The sequence below is a fragment of the Boleophthalmus pectinirostris genome, unplaced genomic scaffold, assembly GCF_026225935.1.
Source record: "Boleophthalmus pectinirostris isolate CB_2022bp ecotype Guang Dong unplaced genomic scaffold, ASM2622593v1 HiC_scaffold_5, whole genome shotgun sequence".
Classification (NCBI taxonomy): Eukaryota; Metazoa; Chordata; class Actinopteri; order Gobiiformes; family Gobiidae; genus Boleophthalmus; species Boleophthalmus pectinirostris.
Window position 1 is genome coordinate 22,740,886 of NW_026571404.1, and position 19,458 is coordinate 22,760,343.

Below are 19,458 nucleotides of genomic sequence, written 5' to 3' on the forward strand. Positions count from 1 at the left end.
ACTACTTTTTACAAACATTGAGTGTTACTTGATTTCCACTACTTGGCAAACTGTTACTAACATGATAGAGGAATCGCCTCAGTTTGTCTTTGAGACATCCAGGAGACACCACCAGTCAAAGTAAGAGGTTGATTTTATTTATTTATTTATTTATTTTTTTTTTTAATGGTGCACTATGTAACTATTCTGGAGGGGGTTTGCAAACTGTTTATCTCCAGGTGTTATTTATTGCACAAAGATATCTTAAACATCCATTCTTAATGTGAGTGGGGTCACCTCTCCAGAAATCTAACATTTGGCTCATAAGTACAAGTCTTCGTGGAGATTCTTAAATTTATCTTCATACTGTGGAACAGTCTAGGCACATGTCCACAGAGACAAGCAGGTGATGGACCCTCCACCAGACAAGTTACACCGTGTCCCTTTAAGCAACTGACTTTTTGAGCATCTGTAATTGAATAAAGGCTGTATACACAGCATGTTTAATGCTATACTGTACATTCATTCAAAGATAAAACAAAATTATAGTTGTAAATTATCCTAAAATGTGTTGTGTGCATGTGTGCGAGTACAAATCCACCTGGCTCCGCTTGGCGTCAGCTTATCCCAGTATATAGGGTGCACTGTGTAACTGTGTTTTCTGGTTGTCAAAGTTTGCCTTTAATGGACAGTCATCAAATATTAACAGCCCTATATTACGCAAAATTGACTCTTGTGAGTTTTAAGGCATGTTAAAATGTTACTTCATCAAACACATGCCTGGAGTTGTGTTTTATTTCATTCACACATCTTAGAGTCACACTTTATTATTAGTCTGTTTACATCTCCAAAACTCAAAATGCTCTGTTGCACCTTGTGATCTCATAGAGCAGTAGTTTTCAAGTTAACAGATTCCTGTTTGTTCTGTAGAGATTCTCAATTCCAGGGCTGAATTCACCCAGATGATTCCAATGAAGGTGTATGGAGTTAAAAACACAGTGGAACACTTCCTGTATTACGACATGACATCAAAGGTGGAAGAGAGCATTTTCCATCTGAGAGAAGAGCTCAACCTAAATATGCAGGGTTTGCGTGTTAAATCAAGATACTAAAACAATATTATAGTTGTAAATTACTCTAAAATGTGTTGTGTGTGTGTGGGAGTACAAATCCACCTGTGCTTAAGATCTCTTGGCTCCACTTGGCGTCAGCTTATGTGCCGTAAAGACAAGTGTAAATTGTGTCAAAACTGACCACAGCCGCTGATGTTGTCCAGACCACAGGCAGCTCCACTACTGTGTGTGTGTGTGTGTGTGTATGTCCTCTGCTGCAGCCAAAGACCAAACACCCCGACTGCAGTGAGGAAGCCAGACACGAGACACACTCAGATTCCATTACGTAGTGCTTTTTTCCACAACAAGGCCAAAGGCTGTGGGCTGCACTCACTCACATCATACAACCGTGATTAAACATTTACTCTCAAGATTACAGGGAGGGGGACATTTGACAGTTATGGAGATATGTCGGACTAAACCATAAACTCACAGACCTGTATGGCTTTTAGTTTCCATTATGTTCAGGAAAAACTGCAAAGAAAAGGTCCCATATTACGTGATTTTCTGATTCTCTATTATAATGTTTCCACATCACAAACATACCTGGAGTTGTGTTTTGTTTCATTCACAGATGTTTAACACACAAATCATGCATATAGCATTTAGGTTCTTCTCTGAGACACAAAACTCTCTTCCACCTTGTCATGTGGTATACAGGAAGCACTCCATTGTGTTTTTAAACTCCATACACCTTTGCAAAAAAAATTTCAGACGTAGAATTGCTAATCGCTCTGAATAAAGGTAAAAGGTGGCTGTTAATTTGAAATCTATTGCTTCATAACATCACAAGGTGGAACAGAGCATTTTGAGCTTTGGAGATGTAAATAAACCAACAATAAAGGATTACTCAAACATGTCTGAAAGAAACAAAACACCACTCCAGGTATGTTTTTGACGAGGTAACAGCTTTGTAACATGACATAAAGCTCACAGTTTTGTTTAATACAACTTTTATCATGCCAAAAATGTCATGAAGTATAAATTATTTTTGTGTTGTGTTTTTAATTGTATATCTCCATCAACATCCATATTAGGACTAAGCATTAAGGCTTTACCATTGCACAGCTTGCCTTGGTGGAGGGAAAGGCTCTGAGTTTAGCGAACAGAAGATATCATCACGGTTTAATTAGTTTGGAGGAGACTTTTCATCTCCTGTTCTCCTTCCTCACCACTCAAATTAATTGAAAATAATCTATGTCTTCCATACTTATGGCCATATATTACTTCATTTATATTACATATTGCTGTATCTCTACTATCTTAGATCACACATTTCCTTGGATTGATCACAGGGGTAATTATTCAACATTTTATCTTGGTTCTTTTGCAATCTCCAAAATCATCTCCACTCTAATGAAGTTATTTCTAAATAAGTGCTTAACATTACTGAGCAGTGCTTCATTTTGATCAATCTGGCATTGAATCACTCTCACAAGCTATTCATTTCTTAAGCACCTCAAGTGTTTTTCATACTTTGATTACAAATTATTTTAATGCCCATATATTTACTATTTGATTGCATAGTTTTGTAGGAGTGCTGTATATTAAAGGGCCCATATCACGTTATTTTCTGAATTATGTTATAATGTTGTTTCCTCATCACAAACATACCTGGAGTTGTGTTTTGAATATTTAGGCTGTGTTCTTTGAATCATTTGGATGATTTCAGATCTGGAATTACCAATCTCTTCTGAACTAAATGTAAAAGATAGCTGTTGATATCTTGAAAACTACTGCTTCATGACATCAGAAGGTGGAACAGAGCATTTTGAGGAATGCAGATAGCCCAGTAATACAGGATTACTCAAACATGTGTGTGAATGAAACAAAATGGCTGGTATGTTTTTGAGGAGGTAACAACATTATAATAAGGCTTGAAGCTCACAAGAGTCAATTTGATGTAATACAGGACCTTTAAAATCCCAGCCACTATTGTAAATCTTAAGGTGCAGCACTGTGATTTAATATGACTGATATTTGCAGTTCATTTTTAGAAACCTTGAGCCTTGTTTTTGCACAGATACACTGGCATTACTTGATACTGTAGAAGGCTTAAAGGCAGTTGTAGCTCTATCTGTGGGTGTTTGTGGTCAGTGTTCAGCAGCTGGAGTAAACAGGAGCTCCCCAGTCCCTCCAGTCATCACTGAGTCACACCCCAGGGACATTTTAGGACCGGCCTGTGCCCATTGCCCCGAGACTGCCTTTAAGAACGGACCATGGTGCTCAATTCACTTTTATTTAGCCATGGAAAAATTATACGCCGATATTTTTAGTAAGGCTGGATTATATGATGGTATATATGAAATTGAAATCTCATCTCTGTGACTATTTTGGCCATATCGTCTAATGATTCACTGTTTCTCTATTTAATGCAGCTGTCTGCTCAAACACAGGCACTTCTTCCTAAAGCAGGATAATCCTAGTAAACCATTTTTAAATAGCCTACCCTCCACAGCTCAGATCTTACTTTATTACATGCAAACTGGCAAAAATTTCTCCATTATTGCAAAGAAAATGTGCTCATGATAAATACTGAGCCCCAAAATATATAGTTCCAGCTTTCATATATTGAATGATATCATTATTATCCTGACAGGCCTTCCCCCCTACTTCTCCTATTGGTTAGCCTCTGTATGACTCTGAATGAAAGGTGGCTTTAACAAATCAAAGTGAAATATGAACTTTCAGAAGAAGGAGATGAGTGCAGTTACCTCTTAAAGGCAATAAAAAACTCTAAATTGTGATCTAGCTTCAAGAAAATCTCAGTATGAATTTTTGCCATATATCGCCCAACCCTATAAAGCATATTACTGACATGTAGTAACGTCAGAAAGCTTTTGTTTAAATATTTTCTTCATCAAGGGCCATTCGAAGGGAGAAGTGCGTCAAAATGTGTGTTATACAACTGAAATGACAGGAATGAGCAGAACAAAGCAAAGTAAACTATGGAAAAAGTGCCATACTGAAGACATTGTGGTGTGCTGTTTTAATCAGGCTGAAGCAGAGGCTCTCGGGACCGTCCTGATGGTGGTGTAGTCAGCTGGAATAATCTTTAAGAATTTGACAGAGCAAAGTGGGACAGAGGCTTCTGCATCTGAGGACAGGCACCAAAGCAAAATCAGTGACTCTTTTAACTGTCAGTGTACCTTCTTTCATGGTGGTTGTAAATTCTGTTTGAACAGCATAAGGAGATGCTGAGCTGTGACATGTGAGGGACTTTGATCAAACAGATGTTTAACAAGACTCTTACGTACCACGCATCTTCACTCAGCTGTTCAGGGCTCAAGACGAAGCACTTTACATTTACTCAGTTATTAACGCGCTGAAGGAGACATGTGGTGGGAGTAAGGACAGTGTCTAGCTCTTACCTTGTCCTTAGTTTATGTAGGCTCTATGTAGGTCATATTTTTTAAACAATATTGTACATTAAAATACTTTTTGGGGGGATAATTCTCCTTTTTGGTTTGGTTTCCATATTATCGTTTATCATCTATTTTTTTTCAGTACTTCACAATTTGTTATACTGTATCAACACCCAAAATTAGTGATAACTATAAAACCTTTCACTTTTGTGTCATCTAGCTTTCAGAAAAGTCAAAACTGAAACTCCTCCACCATAAGTTTGGTTGTGACAGTAATGTGATTTATTCTGATATGTAAGTAAGAAGTTAAAGGTGAACTATGTAGTTTTTCTCCATGATGTTTTGCCTGGAATTTTCCATTGTTTTCACATTAAATGGAGTCAAGCAGGCAATTCCACTACCCCAAGTTACAGGTTTCGTTTTAAGATAACCTTTTAGCTATAAGATCAAATGTAGTCAAAAAACATAAGAAAGATATGGTTAACGCCATACTGTGGAACATTCAATACCAAGCAATCACATCCATGGAGAAAGCAGGCAACCCACCAAAAAATGTGGTGCACCTATATAGGTAAACAAAAAATGTCATCACTATTATAGGCCTACAGGCATTTTGATACATATTGACAAAATTAATTATTTCTGGTGTTATTTAAAATATGATTGGACAGTTATTATTTCACACCAGCTCTTCTTGCAGTGACAAATTAGTATCCACATGTGGTTTTATTTGTTATCTCCATTACCCAGGAAAACAGTGAAGGATTGAAGTGCGTTGGTGGTTACCACACAGGCAGTGCCCTCCGCAGATGTATCACTTTATATTGCTCTACCATATGATCTGCACATGCTCAGTAAAGATATGCCTTCAATCACTCTGCTTACACACATCACACTTAAACTTGAATTTACCCATAATTCCTGCACCAATCAGAGATCAAACAGCCGTCCCGGGACCTTTCATCTGCACAAATGGGTGTCACTGGGGCGCACGCTGCTCCCATCTCACGTTCCCAAACCTCATCTGTCCAGGCCCTTGATTATCCATCTTATCTGGAGGCCATAAGTTTGCGTGATTACAACATTCCCAGGATTCCACTGCATCTGGATCAATGCCTGTGCAATTGTAAGCCTTGTTAAATGTTGGCAAAGTTGTGGTGTATCAGTATTTTTTATTTTCACAAAACTTCACTTTCAGACCAAAAGAATCATGCGGTGGACAACAATTGAGAGTGGAATAAAGTCTGTGTTTCAGTTAATCTAAAATCTAAAATAAAAGCTATTTGTTTTCATTTGTGTGTCACAGAAAACAAGTACACAGTCCAAATATGTCAGTCTGCAGATCTAGTTACATATAATGACCATTACACTGCTGCTGATGTCGCCAAGATGTCCTCATGTGGCTCATGTCCTGCTGCCCTGTGCCATTGTTACTGTAGATTTAATAATAGAATTACTTCAAAAGAAAAAAAACCTAATCAATACTAAAACTAGTATTGAAACTAGATACTCCTTTGAGTGGATATACTAAAATAGTCACAGGGTGGAAATGAACCTTTCCTGAATAGCTGTAGAACGATCATGAGTTATATCAGAACAAGTATAAGACCACAGACTAGTATATGCTCATGGACCACTACGGAACCTTCCTGGACGACTGAGGGATTACACAGTTATAAGGCCAAATAGTAAGATAAAAGAAAGTACTATTATTTGATATTGAAAATCACATTTATTGTCTAAAGAAAGAGTTTTTAAATTATCATACTGGAAGTCTATCGAGTCTGTTGCTTAGTATCGAAATTCACTTTTAATAAAATTTTAGTATCAGGCCAACACTAGTAGAATCATGAAATCACCTAATATTACAGACTTCAGTTTATCCTGAGATCAGCTCACCTTAAACCTTTTGAGTCACTGACGCTCCTGCCTCTATGTAAGAGACAACTGAAGATATCTTTATACCACTGATATTCTATTATATTTAAATATCATTTTAACTGTGTGTTCTTAAAATTTCTTTCTCTATTTTTATTATCTTTAAAAAAGACTTTGAGACAGTGTACTACAAATATGTGTTAACTGAGCTCCTCTCTAAGACCCACTTTTTCATTTCTACCAGAAAATTAAATAACACTGTTATTACTTACTCCAGTGGCTCTCAAACTTTTCACACAAAGTACCACAAAAGAAAAGATTATGCTTCCCAAGTACCACCAGGTCTAAACCAAGTCTATATTCAAACTATTCCAGGTCTGATCTCGGACTGAAAAGGGTCTAATCTAAGACTAAACCAGATCTAAAGGTGTTTGTCATTTTCTCAAACAATTATTCAAAAAAGGACAAAAATGGGATCAAATTAACTCTAAATTAGGCAAATCCACAAACAAAGAGCTGTCCTAGTACTACCTGAAGGAACTCATATAAGATTAAACTTGTGAATCATGACTTTAATGTAAGTAAAATGTTTATTAGACTAATACACATTTTTTTCAAAGACGCTCATCCACCAACTAAAGGACTACAGCCTTATAATACTGTACTGCAATACCCCTACAATTTAGACAACTACAAAACTTAGACTTAGACTTAGACAAACTTTATTGATCCACAAGGGAAATTATTTAGACACAATAGCTCACACATCACAATATATAATGATAACAAAGAGCAAAAAATATATAAAAGACAGAAATATATAAAATACACTGTATTTGAGTTGTGGATGAAGCCTGTGCAGTGAACTTGTAACCCAGACATGAGGGCAGAAGGCAGTGAAAGAGCAGATGGAGCTGTGTAGGCCGATGTGACGCACTTGATATCTGCCTGCGCTGTGTTCTCCTCTGAGCTACTACATGCATATATTCATGTTAACCACTCACTCAGACTTATACATGTCTCTATGAAAACTGTAGATCCCCTCACATAATACAGAAGTGCTGAGTCAGCCCCTGTCCTCTGAATCTGTACAACCAGGCTACCATCTGTTAGCCTAATGAGCTGACTGCACAGGGCTGAAGCTACACAGCTGACCCCCTCAACTACTGTTCAACCAGGCTGTGGTCAAACGCCTTTTAGCTCTTTGATGCACAGTGTTTTTTCGTTGACATGTTTTCAGACACAATTAAAAAGGCTATTAAATGTTTTTCACAATTGAATTAATCCACATGTTCTATAGCTATTAAGTTGGATGTTCAGATAGTTTATACAAAATCTTTGAAGAATAATATCATAACTTTGCATCTTGTGTACTTCATTTATATAGTAATTACACATCATTAATTTTGGTCCAATTCATGTAACCTACTTTCTCCTGCTAACTTTTTTTTGCAAGAACTTTGATTATTCACAATAGTTAAAACCAACACAGTGAAATTTAGAGATGTAACAATCACAGAAATATTGTGACATCTTATCGTCAAAAGTCTCACAATAATGTCGTGGGCTGTGACAATATATCAAAAAGTGTTTTTGCTTAAATTCATTGTCATGGTGCGCCAACAGAGGGAACCCAGTGATCCTTTGCTCTATTTCAGTGCGGACTGCATGAACTGTTATTAAACACTTTAACCTCTTAATTCTTTGGATTATGACAGAACCAAAGATTTGTGAAGATAAAAGGAAACAGTAGCGTTTGGATATCATTACATCCCTAGTGAAATCCTTAATTCCGTTCCACTGAAGGCCTATATAACCAATCATAGATGATCCATGGAATCAAGCTGAATGATTAAGTAAAGTTTTGTGCCATAAACAGACAGATAAAAAAGCACTTCAAGGTTTACTTTTTGGGAATTGATTGATTGGTCTAATAGTAATCAATTAACCCAATAATCTTGGCATGCCTGTTCTGACCCTCTTGCTTTAATTATGTCTGTGATTTATTAACACTGTCAGATTAGTTTTAGATGATGACACTGAAAATTACTTTAAAGTTTCTTGGATGCCCTATCCTTATCCAAGCCACACAGCCACACTCAGACTATTTAAAAAGATAAAGATCACTTTAACCCCAAAACACACAAGAACACTAGACTAAATTATAAGTGGAAATTGTTCATGTAACTAATAGAATACCTAATTACAGTATCCTTCTTCACTCTTGCCTTCTTGTCTGTGTATCTGAATAATGAATCGTGAGACGCTCGTGCTTAAGTGGCATTAATCTTGTTGGCTGGTTAAACCCTGTGGATTTGCCCCAGTGCAGAGGGGCAATGCCTTCTGTCATCTAGCCCACTGTTTTGCTGGCTAAGCTATGAGGGGAAATGGCACTGCATAGATCACAGTATTATACACAGTATTATATTGTCATATAAGCTTTTTATTTAAATGTTATGAGAGAGCAAACCACTACCAAGGTATTACTCATATGTCACAATGGGAGTACAATGTGCAAATCTGAACTTAAATCTGCATTACCCATTTTTCAAACTGTGAAAGGCTGACTTAGGTATGTAAATTAGCTAGGTCCTAGCTTTCACAAACCCTGGCAAGCCAAGACCAAACATGGTTTTACAATACTTCAGAGTGGGCCTGGAGCCGTATCCTGTCTCCCAGATTTCTGGGTGTGACTGACAGGCAGATTAATCAGCTCTCATATGTCTCTGAGGTAAAACAAGTTTTCAAGAGGAGACGTCTTCTGCATCTGAGAGACACGTGCTATATATCAGCAGCTGTGATTGGCAGATCCAAGGGTGGGACGGTTGTTTAATGCACTATATGGTCCGGTTCAAGACCCTTCTGCATCAAACAGAATTTAGGGGGGACTGGCTCTTCAGGCAAGAAAAAAAACTAAATTGACTTTTTTCATGGCTAAAAACCTACTCAACATGCAACCCCATCATTTAATCCAGGTTTGAAACTGGGACAAAGTTTATTTGACCCCTTGAAACCTGATTGCTATAAGATAAATGTATGATTTTTGTATTTGCCAAAATTCTGTATTATTTAGTAACATAAACCGTTCTATAGTTTCCACCTCCATCTGCTGTCCAGCTCTGTGAACCGAGGTCTCCAAGCGCTTGTACAGATGAGACGATCCTAATCTGATGGAGCAGACGTTTGCGTGTCGGAGTGATTTAGTTTGAAAGATGCTGCTTTTATGAACCCGGTTAGCTGTTGGCTTTGCTCTACAGCATATCAGTCTGGGTCTAGTTAGCAACAGGCCCACATACACCGCTGCACTCCTGTGTTCATGCTTTCCAAGTCTCCATCACCATCTCAGCATCATGGAAAATTGGCCCAGGTCCGGTTCTTCCCTGCTTTCTCTTTGTACCCCGCTCGCAAATTTTACTATCTGTCTGTAGTTACAAAGGGTATACTGCAGATGAAGGAAAGCGGCTGTTTCCAAAATCGCAATTAAAAGTGGTGATGGAGAGTGGGAGTCTGAGCTAGTTGGATCGGTAGCTGTCACACTTCTTGACAGTGGCAGAAGAGACACAGTGAGCACATTGGCTGCTTATGGACTGCTGCTCCTGTCCTTTTTAGGATGTCATAAAATTACAGACTATTGCATCAGTATTAGTCGCTAACTTCCCATAATTTCATAATACGTACTAAAATGATTGTCTTATAGCAAATGGGAATGTTTAAGAAAGGTAAGTAAAGGGTCAAGGATGAAATTGATAGCCTTATAGGATTCCACTGTCAACATTTGCCCTTGATTTAAAATTCCAATTGGTTTAAGTGGCTGGAAAAATACATTTGAAATAATCACAAACTTTCCGAAGTGTTAAATATTTTGAAGTTCCATTGTATTGTGTAAATGCAGTGGTAATGCCTTGCCACTTGCCACTTAATCTACAAAGAGTAAGTAAAAGAAAAAGTAATGAGTCCTGGTCTGGAAATATGCTATATATTTGCATTACTGTAACACAAGATCAGTGAGCTCAGAGTTCTCACATTTTTAGTTTGGGAAGAAACTAATATATTGTCAATCTCAAAATGTACCAGTAGGTTGACCAATTTAAGACACTAAAAACTGTTCCAATGAACACATGTAACCCTGGCTCTATAATCGTTTGCTGTTAATATTAGTGATCTCATTTGAGTGCAGCTGCTTCTTCTTCAGCCTGAAGTGTGGAGCAGCGTGGTCTGGGCCTCCCTGTGTCCTTGGCCTGGCTCTGTTTGGTGCAGGTAGTTGCTTAGAAATAAAACGATGTGTTTTATAGTTGCCATCATCAGGTGAGATACTGCTCTGAAATGGATAAACACAGGGATTAACTAACAACTAATAGACTGTTGGCAGAGCCTCAGTCCTTCTCCTGTTGCTTACAGTGTCTCTCTTGTGTATACTTTACTTTGGCTTTTGTTTCTCATGATGTGACTGTTCTCTGGTTAAGGCACTTATGAGATACTACAGTACAAATGTATATTTAAATTCATGGAAGATTGACAATGAAAATAGCATAAACCTAAATGCTCACATCGTGGACCTCCTATGTATTAGTATATAGTTGTAATGTTATTGAAAATGTTTTAATCTTTTTACTTTACTTTACTTTTTACTCCTAGGCGAGTGATACGTTCTAATCTAGCCAGTAGGGGCCAGTAGCTAAAATGTCAACTTCAAGTGCCTATGGCTACCGGTAATCATTAACACAGTTAAGATCATTATATTTAGGTTTTTTGCAGTTACATTCACATTTGTTTTCCAAATGCTCATTTTTTAGGTTTTAAATTTTGCTTTCTGGTTGGAAATTGTGACGTCACACTAGGAAATTCATAACTATTACCTAGAAAAAAATCTACTGTTCACAGAACCCATTATCTGACAAATACAAATATAATAAAACACTTTTATTTTGTTGAATTCATATTTAAAGTATCAGAAAACTATTGTTTGCAAGAAAATGTCTATAAATCTTTGGACTGCAACATACGGCCAATAACTCTTGCCAGTAGTTAGTATGTATAGGAAACTATACTTTACATTCTAGGACAGATATGATCTAATATAGAGAGAGACACTGTCTTTACCTTGATGATCTGTGCCCTCCAGTGGTTCTTATCCCATTGCTTAGAATAAATCTAAAATCGTTTAACAGTGAAGCCATATTATTTTCCTTCCACCACTTGTGATCTTATATGAAGTAGTTTGCACTGTGCTGTAGTAACTCTTGTAAGTGGGCCATTGTGAGGCATGATTCTGCTGACAGTCTTCCAAATTGGGCTGCCTCTTCTATGCGCTGTGTTTCCGTCCCCCTCAGCCTCCTCCTGATTGAAAGTTCCTGCACAGTTGGCATGGGATACAAAAAGGAAATAGTTAATGACACTGTGTGGTGCACTATGTGGAAAAGTCTGACCCTTTATGTGCCAAATCTGTCAAACGCATTTAGAGAACACACACGTTTCACTTTGGGATGCCAGAATCTGCCTAAATATGAAAAAACATGCAGAATTTTGAGGAGATTTTGTTTCCTTTGAAATCAAGAAGTCAAATGCATTGTTCAGTCTGTACCCTTTCCTCATGTGAAAAGAATAATTTTCCTTCCATCAATATATTTTCACTATATCTGTAATGCTGCACAATCGTTTTTTATGAAGTCTCAAAGAGCTTGAGTTGTCTAAATATAAATTATGATTTTCATTTTCTTCCTGATCCTTCAGATCATATATGCTCCTAGACCCACCATCTGCTTATCTCCACCAAGATGTCATTGCTTTGCCAGGAATGTTCCATAGAATGGCATTAAACGTACATGTTTCCATGGTGACAAAGACAAAGTGTATTAATCCTAGCGTGTGATTCCCACAGAATAAGAACTAACTGCACTAGTCCATACACAGGCCAATGTATAGATATCTTTTAAAAGCAGGGTGGGTGAGTTTATATGGACACTATCAGACCAACACAGATTCTCTCTCACTTAAATACCAGACATACATTTTGGCCCAGTGTATAGGTCATTCATTATACACAGTGAGAGGTGCTTTGTCTTTGCCACACACACCAAACCTGGCTCATTCCTCCACCTGCTCCTCTTCCAGCACCAATCTGCCCAGTGTGACTCTATGACGTCAGAAGTGAGGAGCAGTCATAGACATTCAGCCAAAGTGGTGTCAACACATTTCAGTAATACATTATCCAATATAAAATATGATTGATCGCATATGATCGATTGTCTTTTTAATCATTCATGCTAAATTTTTATCTTCTTCACAAATAGGCCCATGTGCCAAGCGGACAAAACTGATTTTATATTCCAGGGAATTTTATGCAAATTGTATCCAATATTAACTGTGCAACCATAGAGAGCGTGATCACAATCAAATGGCAAATTGTACACTCATATAGAAAAATCACAGCAGGGCACCGTTTAATCAAAAAAGTTATACTCTGCTGTTCAGATGAGTGAAAATGTAATCATGTTTTTTACTTGTACTCAATGATTACAGGCAATGTAATAGTCTTTTATTTCAATGTCTAAAGCTTCTCAAGGCTACTCAGGCTGAACTCAGGGTCTTAAATTGTTGATGCAAGCTACAAAAAAGACCTTGAGTGAAAAAATCTTTTACTGAGGCCGTGCATTAATCGGTTTTAAAAATCCAATCATATATGGCCTTGGGTTTTTCACTTCATGCCAGTAACCTGGTCTGACCACAATATGTGTACAGTTCATTCATAGTCATTGCACTATTGCTTTAGTAGTTATTTGGCTTCTCAAAAAAAGTATTATTTTCATATTGTTATAAACTGAATTTGATCATGTCTATATCTCCACACTGTTGCATAAAATCAACAGAAATGACCAGAGTAACATTCAAACTGAAAATTATTTTTTAAATCTTGTTTTCTCGCATTTTAATGAGAAAAGTCTCAGGTTAAAATCTTTCTTTTCTATTTTGTATTAACGAGAAATGCTGCTAATTTTGTTAGGTGGTCCAAAATATTGCAGAGATGCGTAAACTAAGCATAATGTGAATTCATGTATCTGCTTCTGTATCAGTGTGAGTGTTTCTGGCTGATTTGTGACTGGGGCCAAGTATTGAAGAATCTTAATATGTTTTTATGTTTATATTGTCACATACTCACTATAATATAATACAATATAATATAATTAATAATACAAGGTTTATTTACACACCTAAAACTATTTGCTATCTAATCTTAATAATAATAATAATACGTCAGACTTACATAGTCCTTTTTTGGATTCTCAAATGGCAAAAGAATGGCAAAAAACGGCAGAGGAAATCATGGGGGAATGCCAGATTGAAAAGGTGGGTTTTTAGTTGAATTTTATCTAACTAATCTTGTTTGTTCTGTGCAGGTTCATCCTCGTGTTTGGATGTCTGGTGCTGTCTGTGTTTTCCACCATCCCTGCTCATCAGGAGTTCTCCTCTCACTGCCTGCTCATTCTGGTACACTCTCATTAAATGTATTCAGTCCAGTGTGAGGTGTCTGACATTATGACCCCAAACCAGACCAGGATCAAAGTAACAATACTTTTGGTAATCTTTTCCTCGGGGAAAGTCAGCTTCTTTCCCATTCACTTTTACTTAAAGGTACACTGCTCCGCCTGTAATGTTCCACAGTATGACATTAAACAGCTCTACCTTATATTTATTAAATTACAGGTAGTTTTATTCCGCAAAAATCCTTAGAAAATCAGGCATTCTAGGGTTGATTCTCCACAGATCTGACCTGTAACTTGGTCTTGTTTGGGCTCCGTGAAGATAAAAAGGTTTAATACCACACCGTGAAACGTTCCAGACAAAGGAATAACATCTCCATGGGTAAAAGCATTTGACAAACCCTCCACTAGAAAAGTTACACAATGGATCTTACCTTTAACTTCATCTGGAAAGTCATAAAGCCAATAAAATCATAGCCATACCAATAAAGTAATATTTTTTAATTGAGCAGTCACACAGGAGCTCAATTGCACAAGTTGCTCTGAAGTGCAATTTCTTGAAAACATGTAACAAGTAAATGTAACTGTACTATCCGCTTTGAACATACTGAGACCCCTGCTGTTTTGTGTCATTTATTAATACACAATAACTGATAACCATTGAGTTCATAACCACAAATTTATATTGTGTACTGCAGGAGTTTGTGATGATAGTGGTCTTTGGTCTGGAGTACATCATCAGAATATGGAGCGCTGGCTGCTGCTGCCGCTACAGAGGCTGGCAGGGACGACTGCGTTTTGCCCGGAAGCCTTTCTGTGTCATAGGTACAGTTTTCCATTAACAGCTATAACAAGAAGTCAATCAAGCAACAGCAATTCATACACCAGTGAACATATAAGAGCTTCCAAACCAAGGTAAAAAAAACAGTTTTCAAGGAAGGGCATCTGATGGTTGCAATGGTACCACTATTCTTGTTCTTAAAGTTAATTAAAGTGTATGTAAAAGTATAAGTACTAATATGTGTTACCACTGTAATAAATAAATTCTATTCAGATGGTACTCTCAATCAAAATAGATAAATCAGTTGGAATTAAGTAAATAAATAAATCACTGTGTTTTTAAAATTCATACACCTTCACTAAAATCATTGGGGTAATTTCAGTCCTGGAACTGCCAATCTCTACTGAACAAAAGGTAAATGGTAGACGTTAACTTTAAAACTACAGCTTCATGACAACACAAAGTGGAACAGAGCATTTTGAACTTTTGAGATGTAGACAGACTAATAAGGCATTACTCAAACATGTGTAAATGAAACAAAACACAACTCCTGAAATAGCATAAAATATTACTTTATTTTTGTTCAAAGATTGGGTATAGGTACTACAGTGGCTCGTATTAAAAGAATTCTAAGTAATTCTTGCAAGTCTCTGGTCATTTGTCTGCCTCCTCCATCTTCCTCTTACACAATCATCATTGATTTAATGATTTTAATATTGGTTTAAGGCAGATGTCAACACAGCTATGCTAAAGCCCACAATGACCTCTTGTATTATTGTTAGCAGACTCAGGGAGTACAAAAGCATGTCAGTTTGGAGTAGTGTCTGTCAATTACTATTTTTCACCTGAGAAAGGGAAGACAGTACTGTGCCAGATACAGGTGGGGAAAGAGTGTAATTTAAGTCTTTCTGACAGTGACTTATTGTGATAGAGAAGGCAACAGGCAGCTCTGAGCGAATCAATAACTCTTTTAAAAGTGATGGATGGGCTCAGAGATTAGTCCAGCACAATCGTACCCTATTTCTTTCTCAATAAAGTGGGACAACACAGGTCTTTTTAATGAACTCCTGTGTGTCCATAGACATCATCGTACTCATCGCTTCAGTCGCCGTGGTTTCAGCCGGTAGTCAGGGAAACATCTTTGCCACCTCAGCGCTGCGGAGCCTCCGATTCCTGCAGATCCTACGAATGGTGCGCATGGACAGAAGGGGAGGGACCTGGAAGCTGCTGGGGTCTGTAGTCTATGCACATAGTAAGGTAAGACTTCAGATTATGTGTAGCCACTTTCTCCTCATTTAAAGCCCTATAATGGAATAAAAAACATGTCCTTACTGTGTAACTTCACTCCTCTTAACTTGCCTGCAAGGCACTGCTTGTATGATACTTAAACTAAATCTTCAGTATGGCTTTAATGACAAATATTGTGTGTGTGTTTTTAGGAGTTGGTGACTGCTTGGTACATTGGATTTCTGGTGCTGATTTTCTCCTCATTTTTGGTCTATTTGGTGGAGAAAGAATTCAACAAAGAGTTTGCAACATACGCTGATGCGCTCTGGTGGGGCACGGTGAGCCAGCCACATAGACTGAACTACACACAGATTTTAAATCCATAATACAGCCTGTTTTCTTATTGTTATATAATATTACATGACGCATTCAAAATATGAATAATCAACCAGGAGCTTAACATGTAAAATTCCCCAGTCATCAAGGTAGAATCCATGGCAAAGGAGAAATTTGATGTGTTAAATGGACAAAAGTTTATTTTGGTCAAATACGTGGCCTGTGGCTTTTAGGTGGAGATGCACAGCAGACTGAGATCCACTATGGCTCTCTCGTCTGTGTTAGTACATCCTCTTCTGAAGAGGCTGTTTTGTTTCTCCAATGTAGCGCCCACTGCAGTCTTCACTACACTGAATGGAGCTCTGTGCTTTTGTCCTATGGGTGGACCAGTTTGTGTCTTAAAGTGTTTGTAGGTTTGAAATCCATTGGGATTTCATGTTGTTTGAAAATCCTCTGTAGTTTTTCAGAAACACCCTCCATGTAGGAATAGTTACCTTTTCTCATGGGTTCTGATTCTCTGTTGTCCTGTTTTTTAGCTCTCTTTGTTCTTTTGAAATCCCATTTTGGATATCCACAGAGAGGGCTTTCTGCACATGCTGTTCTTCATTCTCCTTTCCCTCTATGCTTGTAATTTTTGAGTAACTCCAAGTTTGGAGTGGATGGTGTGAGTCAAAAAGTAGGTATTGGTCAGTGTGTGTGGGCTTCCTGAAGACCTCTGTCTGGAGTCGCCAGTCTCATATCGTTACTACAGAGAAAAGCACTGGTTTGAGAGGGGAGTTAAAGAGGCTATTTTTGTTAGGAAAGACAATCCATCCTTGAAAAGAAATTGAGGCCTTAGACATCATCTGTCTTCCATTTACAACTCCATCCTAAGACCTAAATCAAAACAAAGAAAACAATAGGGATATCCAGGTCAGGTCTAGAGGTGTGAAAGCTCCATCATGGACCTGAATAATTATGCTAATATCAGAGCAGTTCAATAGACCTAGCTAACAAAGAGAAACTGTAAACAAGGAGGTGTGTTAGTTTCCGAGTAGTTTCAGTGTAGTTAGCTCGTCCCTGCAGTGTCCATCAGCATTCTGACCAGAACTGAAGAAGCAGGTTGGGTGAGCTGTGAAACATATTCTATCAAAATAAACTTTTGTCCAGTTGACAAATTGAATTTCTCTTTTGCAATGAGCATAAAGATGAAGTGTGTAACTTTTCTGGTGGAGGGTCTGTCAACTGATTGTCTCCAGATAGATTTTATTGCTTTTTCCCAGAATGTTTCACAGTATAACATTAAACTAATTCAAACATTTATTCAAGTTTAGCTTTTTTATTGCTCAGAAATACCTTGAAATACTTTAGCGGGATCCATTCTCCACAGATCTCACCCATAACACGGCCTAGTGGTATCACTTAATTGTCTCCATGGAGATAGATATGTTTAACTTTAATACTGTGGAACATTCCAGGCAAATAATAAAACATCTCGATGAAGACAGTCCAACTGCAGACCCTCCATCAGAAAAGTTACACATTGCCCCTTTAATGGCTATTAGGATGCTTGTTACCAAGACTGGTCTCATTTAACAGTGTTCCAGCCAGAGGTCAATCTGTGAAACAACTGTGTATTGCTACTATAACAAGTAGTGCTTCTATAACTTGAGTAATGTACTACAATTCTCCAGCTGCTAGTTTTACTACGATTGATCCACTGTATTGCAAACTGAAATGTTACTGCTTTTACTTTTTATTAGCACTACATTTGCTGCTTTTCATCATTTAACACAAAGGCTTTATGGTCACACTTGGCTGAGTGCACTGCTCTGTTTCTTCATGGGAGCCATTACTCCACAATAAATGTGAAACTAGACAAAACACAAACAAGAAATAGTGCGCTCAATAAATTCAATTTCCTCGTGCTGCCAGGTGCGACTAGACAGTTCGACATGTGGCAAAAGCATTCTGTGTTCATGACATGTTTCCACTCACAAAAGCAAACACTTGTACTGAGATGCAAAATACATTTCCAATAGATTTGTGTGAATGTAACCTTTAGCAAATGAGTTTAGATGCAGGAGAAAAAAAGTTACTGTAAAAGCAGTCGTGCTTCATAGCAAAGGTAATATAATAGTAGAAAACCTTTGTGTAGAAGAAAAATTTGTATTATTTTGAAGCTAATTTTGTAATATGTTTTTATTTATTTAGCGTAATGGTGCACTGTGTAACTTTCCTCGTGGAGGATCCTCTACTTGTTAGTCTCCATGGAGATGCTATTTGTTTACCTGGAATGTTCCACAATAGAGGATTAACATATCTCCCTTGCATTTGTTCGGTTAAAGGAATTCTTACCTTATGCCGCTTGCTTCTCCGTAGATCTAACCATTAACCTGTCTCCATTGTGATTACCAATTTCATTTCCATACTATGGAACAATCAAGGGAAAACAACATCTCCATGGAGACAAGCTGGTGCCGGACCCCCCACAAGAAACTTTACTCAGCACATTTAAATGATAGAAGTTGCAGGAATGTTGCCTTAAATGCTTACAATGCATTCATATAGTATCAAGTAACAATGTACCAATTATTATATTTGTGTTTTTCTTTTTCTTTGAGGACAAACAAATATGTTTTACTAACTGTGCACCTCTGACCCCTTAGATCACCTTGACAACCATTGGCTATGGCGATAAGACTCCTCAGACGTGGACAGGGCGCCTGTTATCAGCGGGTTTCGCATTGTTGGGAATCTCTTTCTTTGCCCTGCCAGCTGTAAGTCACACAACACACACTTCAGATACACTAGGGGAAAAGTGTTGTAGTTGTGGTAGAGGTTGCATCTTTTGGGGGCTTTTTTTTGGCTTTGAGGTGAGTGTCTGAGTGAGATTTTGTGTATTTTGCTCCTCAGGGCATCCTTGGCTCAGGTTTTGCCCTGAAGGTGCAGGAGCAACACCGACAGAAGCACTTTGAAAAGAGAAGGAACCCAGCTGCTAGTCTGATCCAGGTGTGCACACATGTCCACACTTTAAACCCAAAAGTCTCAAAAGTAAAGATGCTTTTATGCTCTCTCCCAACTTATGCAAGTCACTGTAATTGACTGATACAGAGTGGGGCAGTTAATCAAATTTTATCGAGATTTAATCAAGATTTCTTATACAAAATTATCATCTTGGGTCCTTAGTCAGTAAAAGCATGCAGTTTGGACTTTAGAGCAGTTCAGTTCGGAGGAAGAAAATGTTGCTATTGTTTATGTTAAATGTTAAAGGCGCCAAGTAGATAGTGGACCCTCAACCAGAAATGTTGCACAGTGCCTCA

At 37.7% G+C, this 19,458-nt stretch overlaps 1 protein-coding gene across 1 annotated transcript in view; it reads left to right on the forward strand.

Annotated features, from left to right (window-relative positions):
- The window catches only part of LOC110156911 (potassium voltage-gated channel subfamily KQT member 5-like), a 66,882-nt gene that overhangs the window by 34,646 nt on the left and 12,778 nt on the right, over nucleotides 1-19,458 (forward strand). The window contains exons 2-7 of the mRNA XM_055162617.1: nucleotides 13,729-13,819; nucleotides 14,511-14,637; nucleotides 15,675-15,850; nucleotides 16,033-16,158; nucleotides 18,805-18,915; nucleotides 19,052-19,147. Of these exons, the coding sequence (XP_055018592.1) occupies nucleotides 13,729-13,819; nucleotides 14,511-14,637; nucleotides 15,675-15,850; nucleotides 16,033-16,158; nucleotides 18,805-18,915; nucleotides 19,052-19,147 (727 nt within the window). The remainder of the gene's footprint in view (nucleotides 1-13,728; nucleotides 13,820-14,510; nucleotides 14,638-15,674; nucleotides 15,851-16,032; nucleotides 16,159-18,804; nucleotides 18,916-19,051; nucleotides 19,148-19,458) is intronic.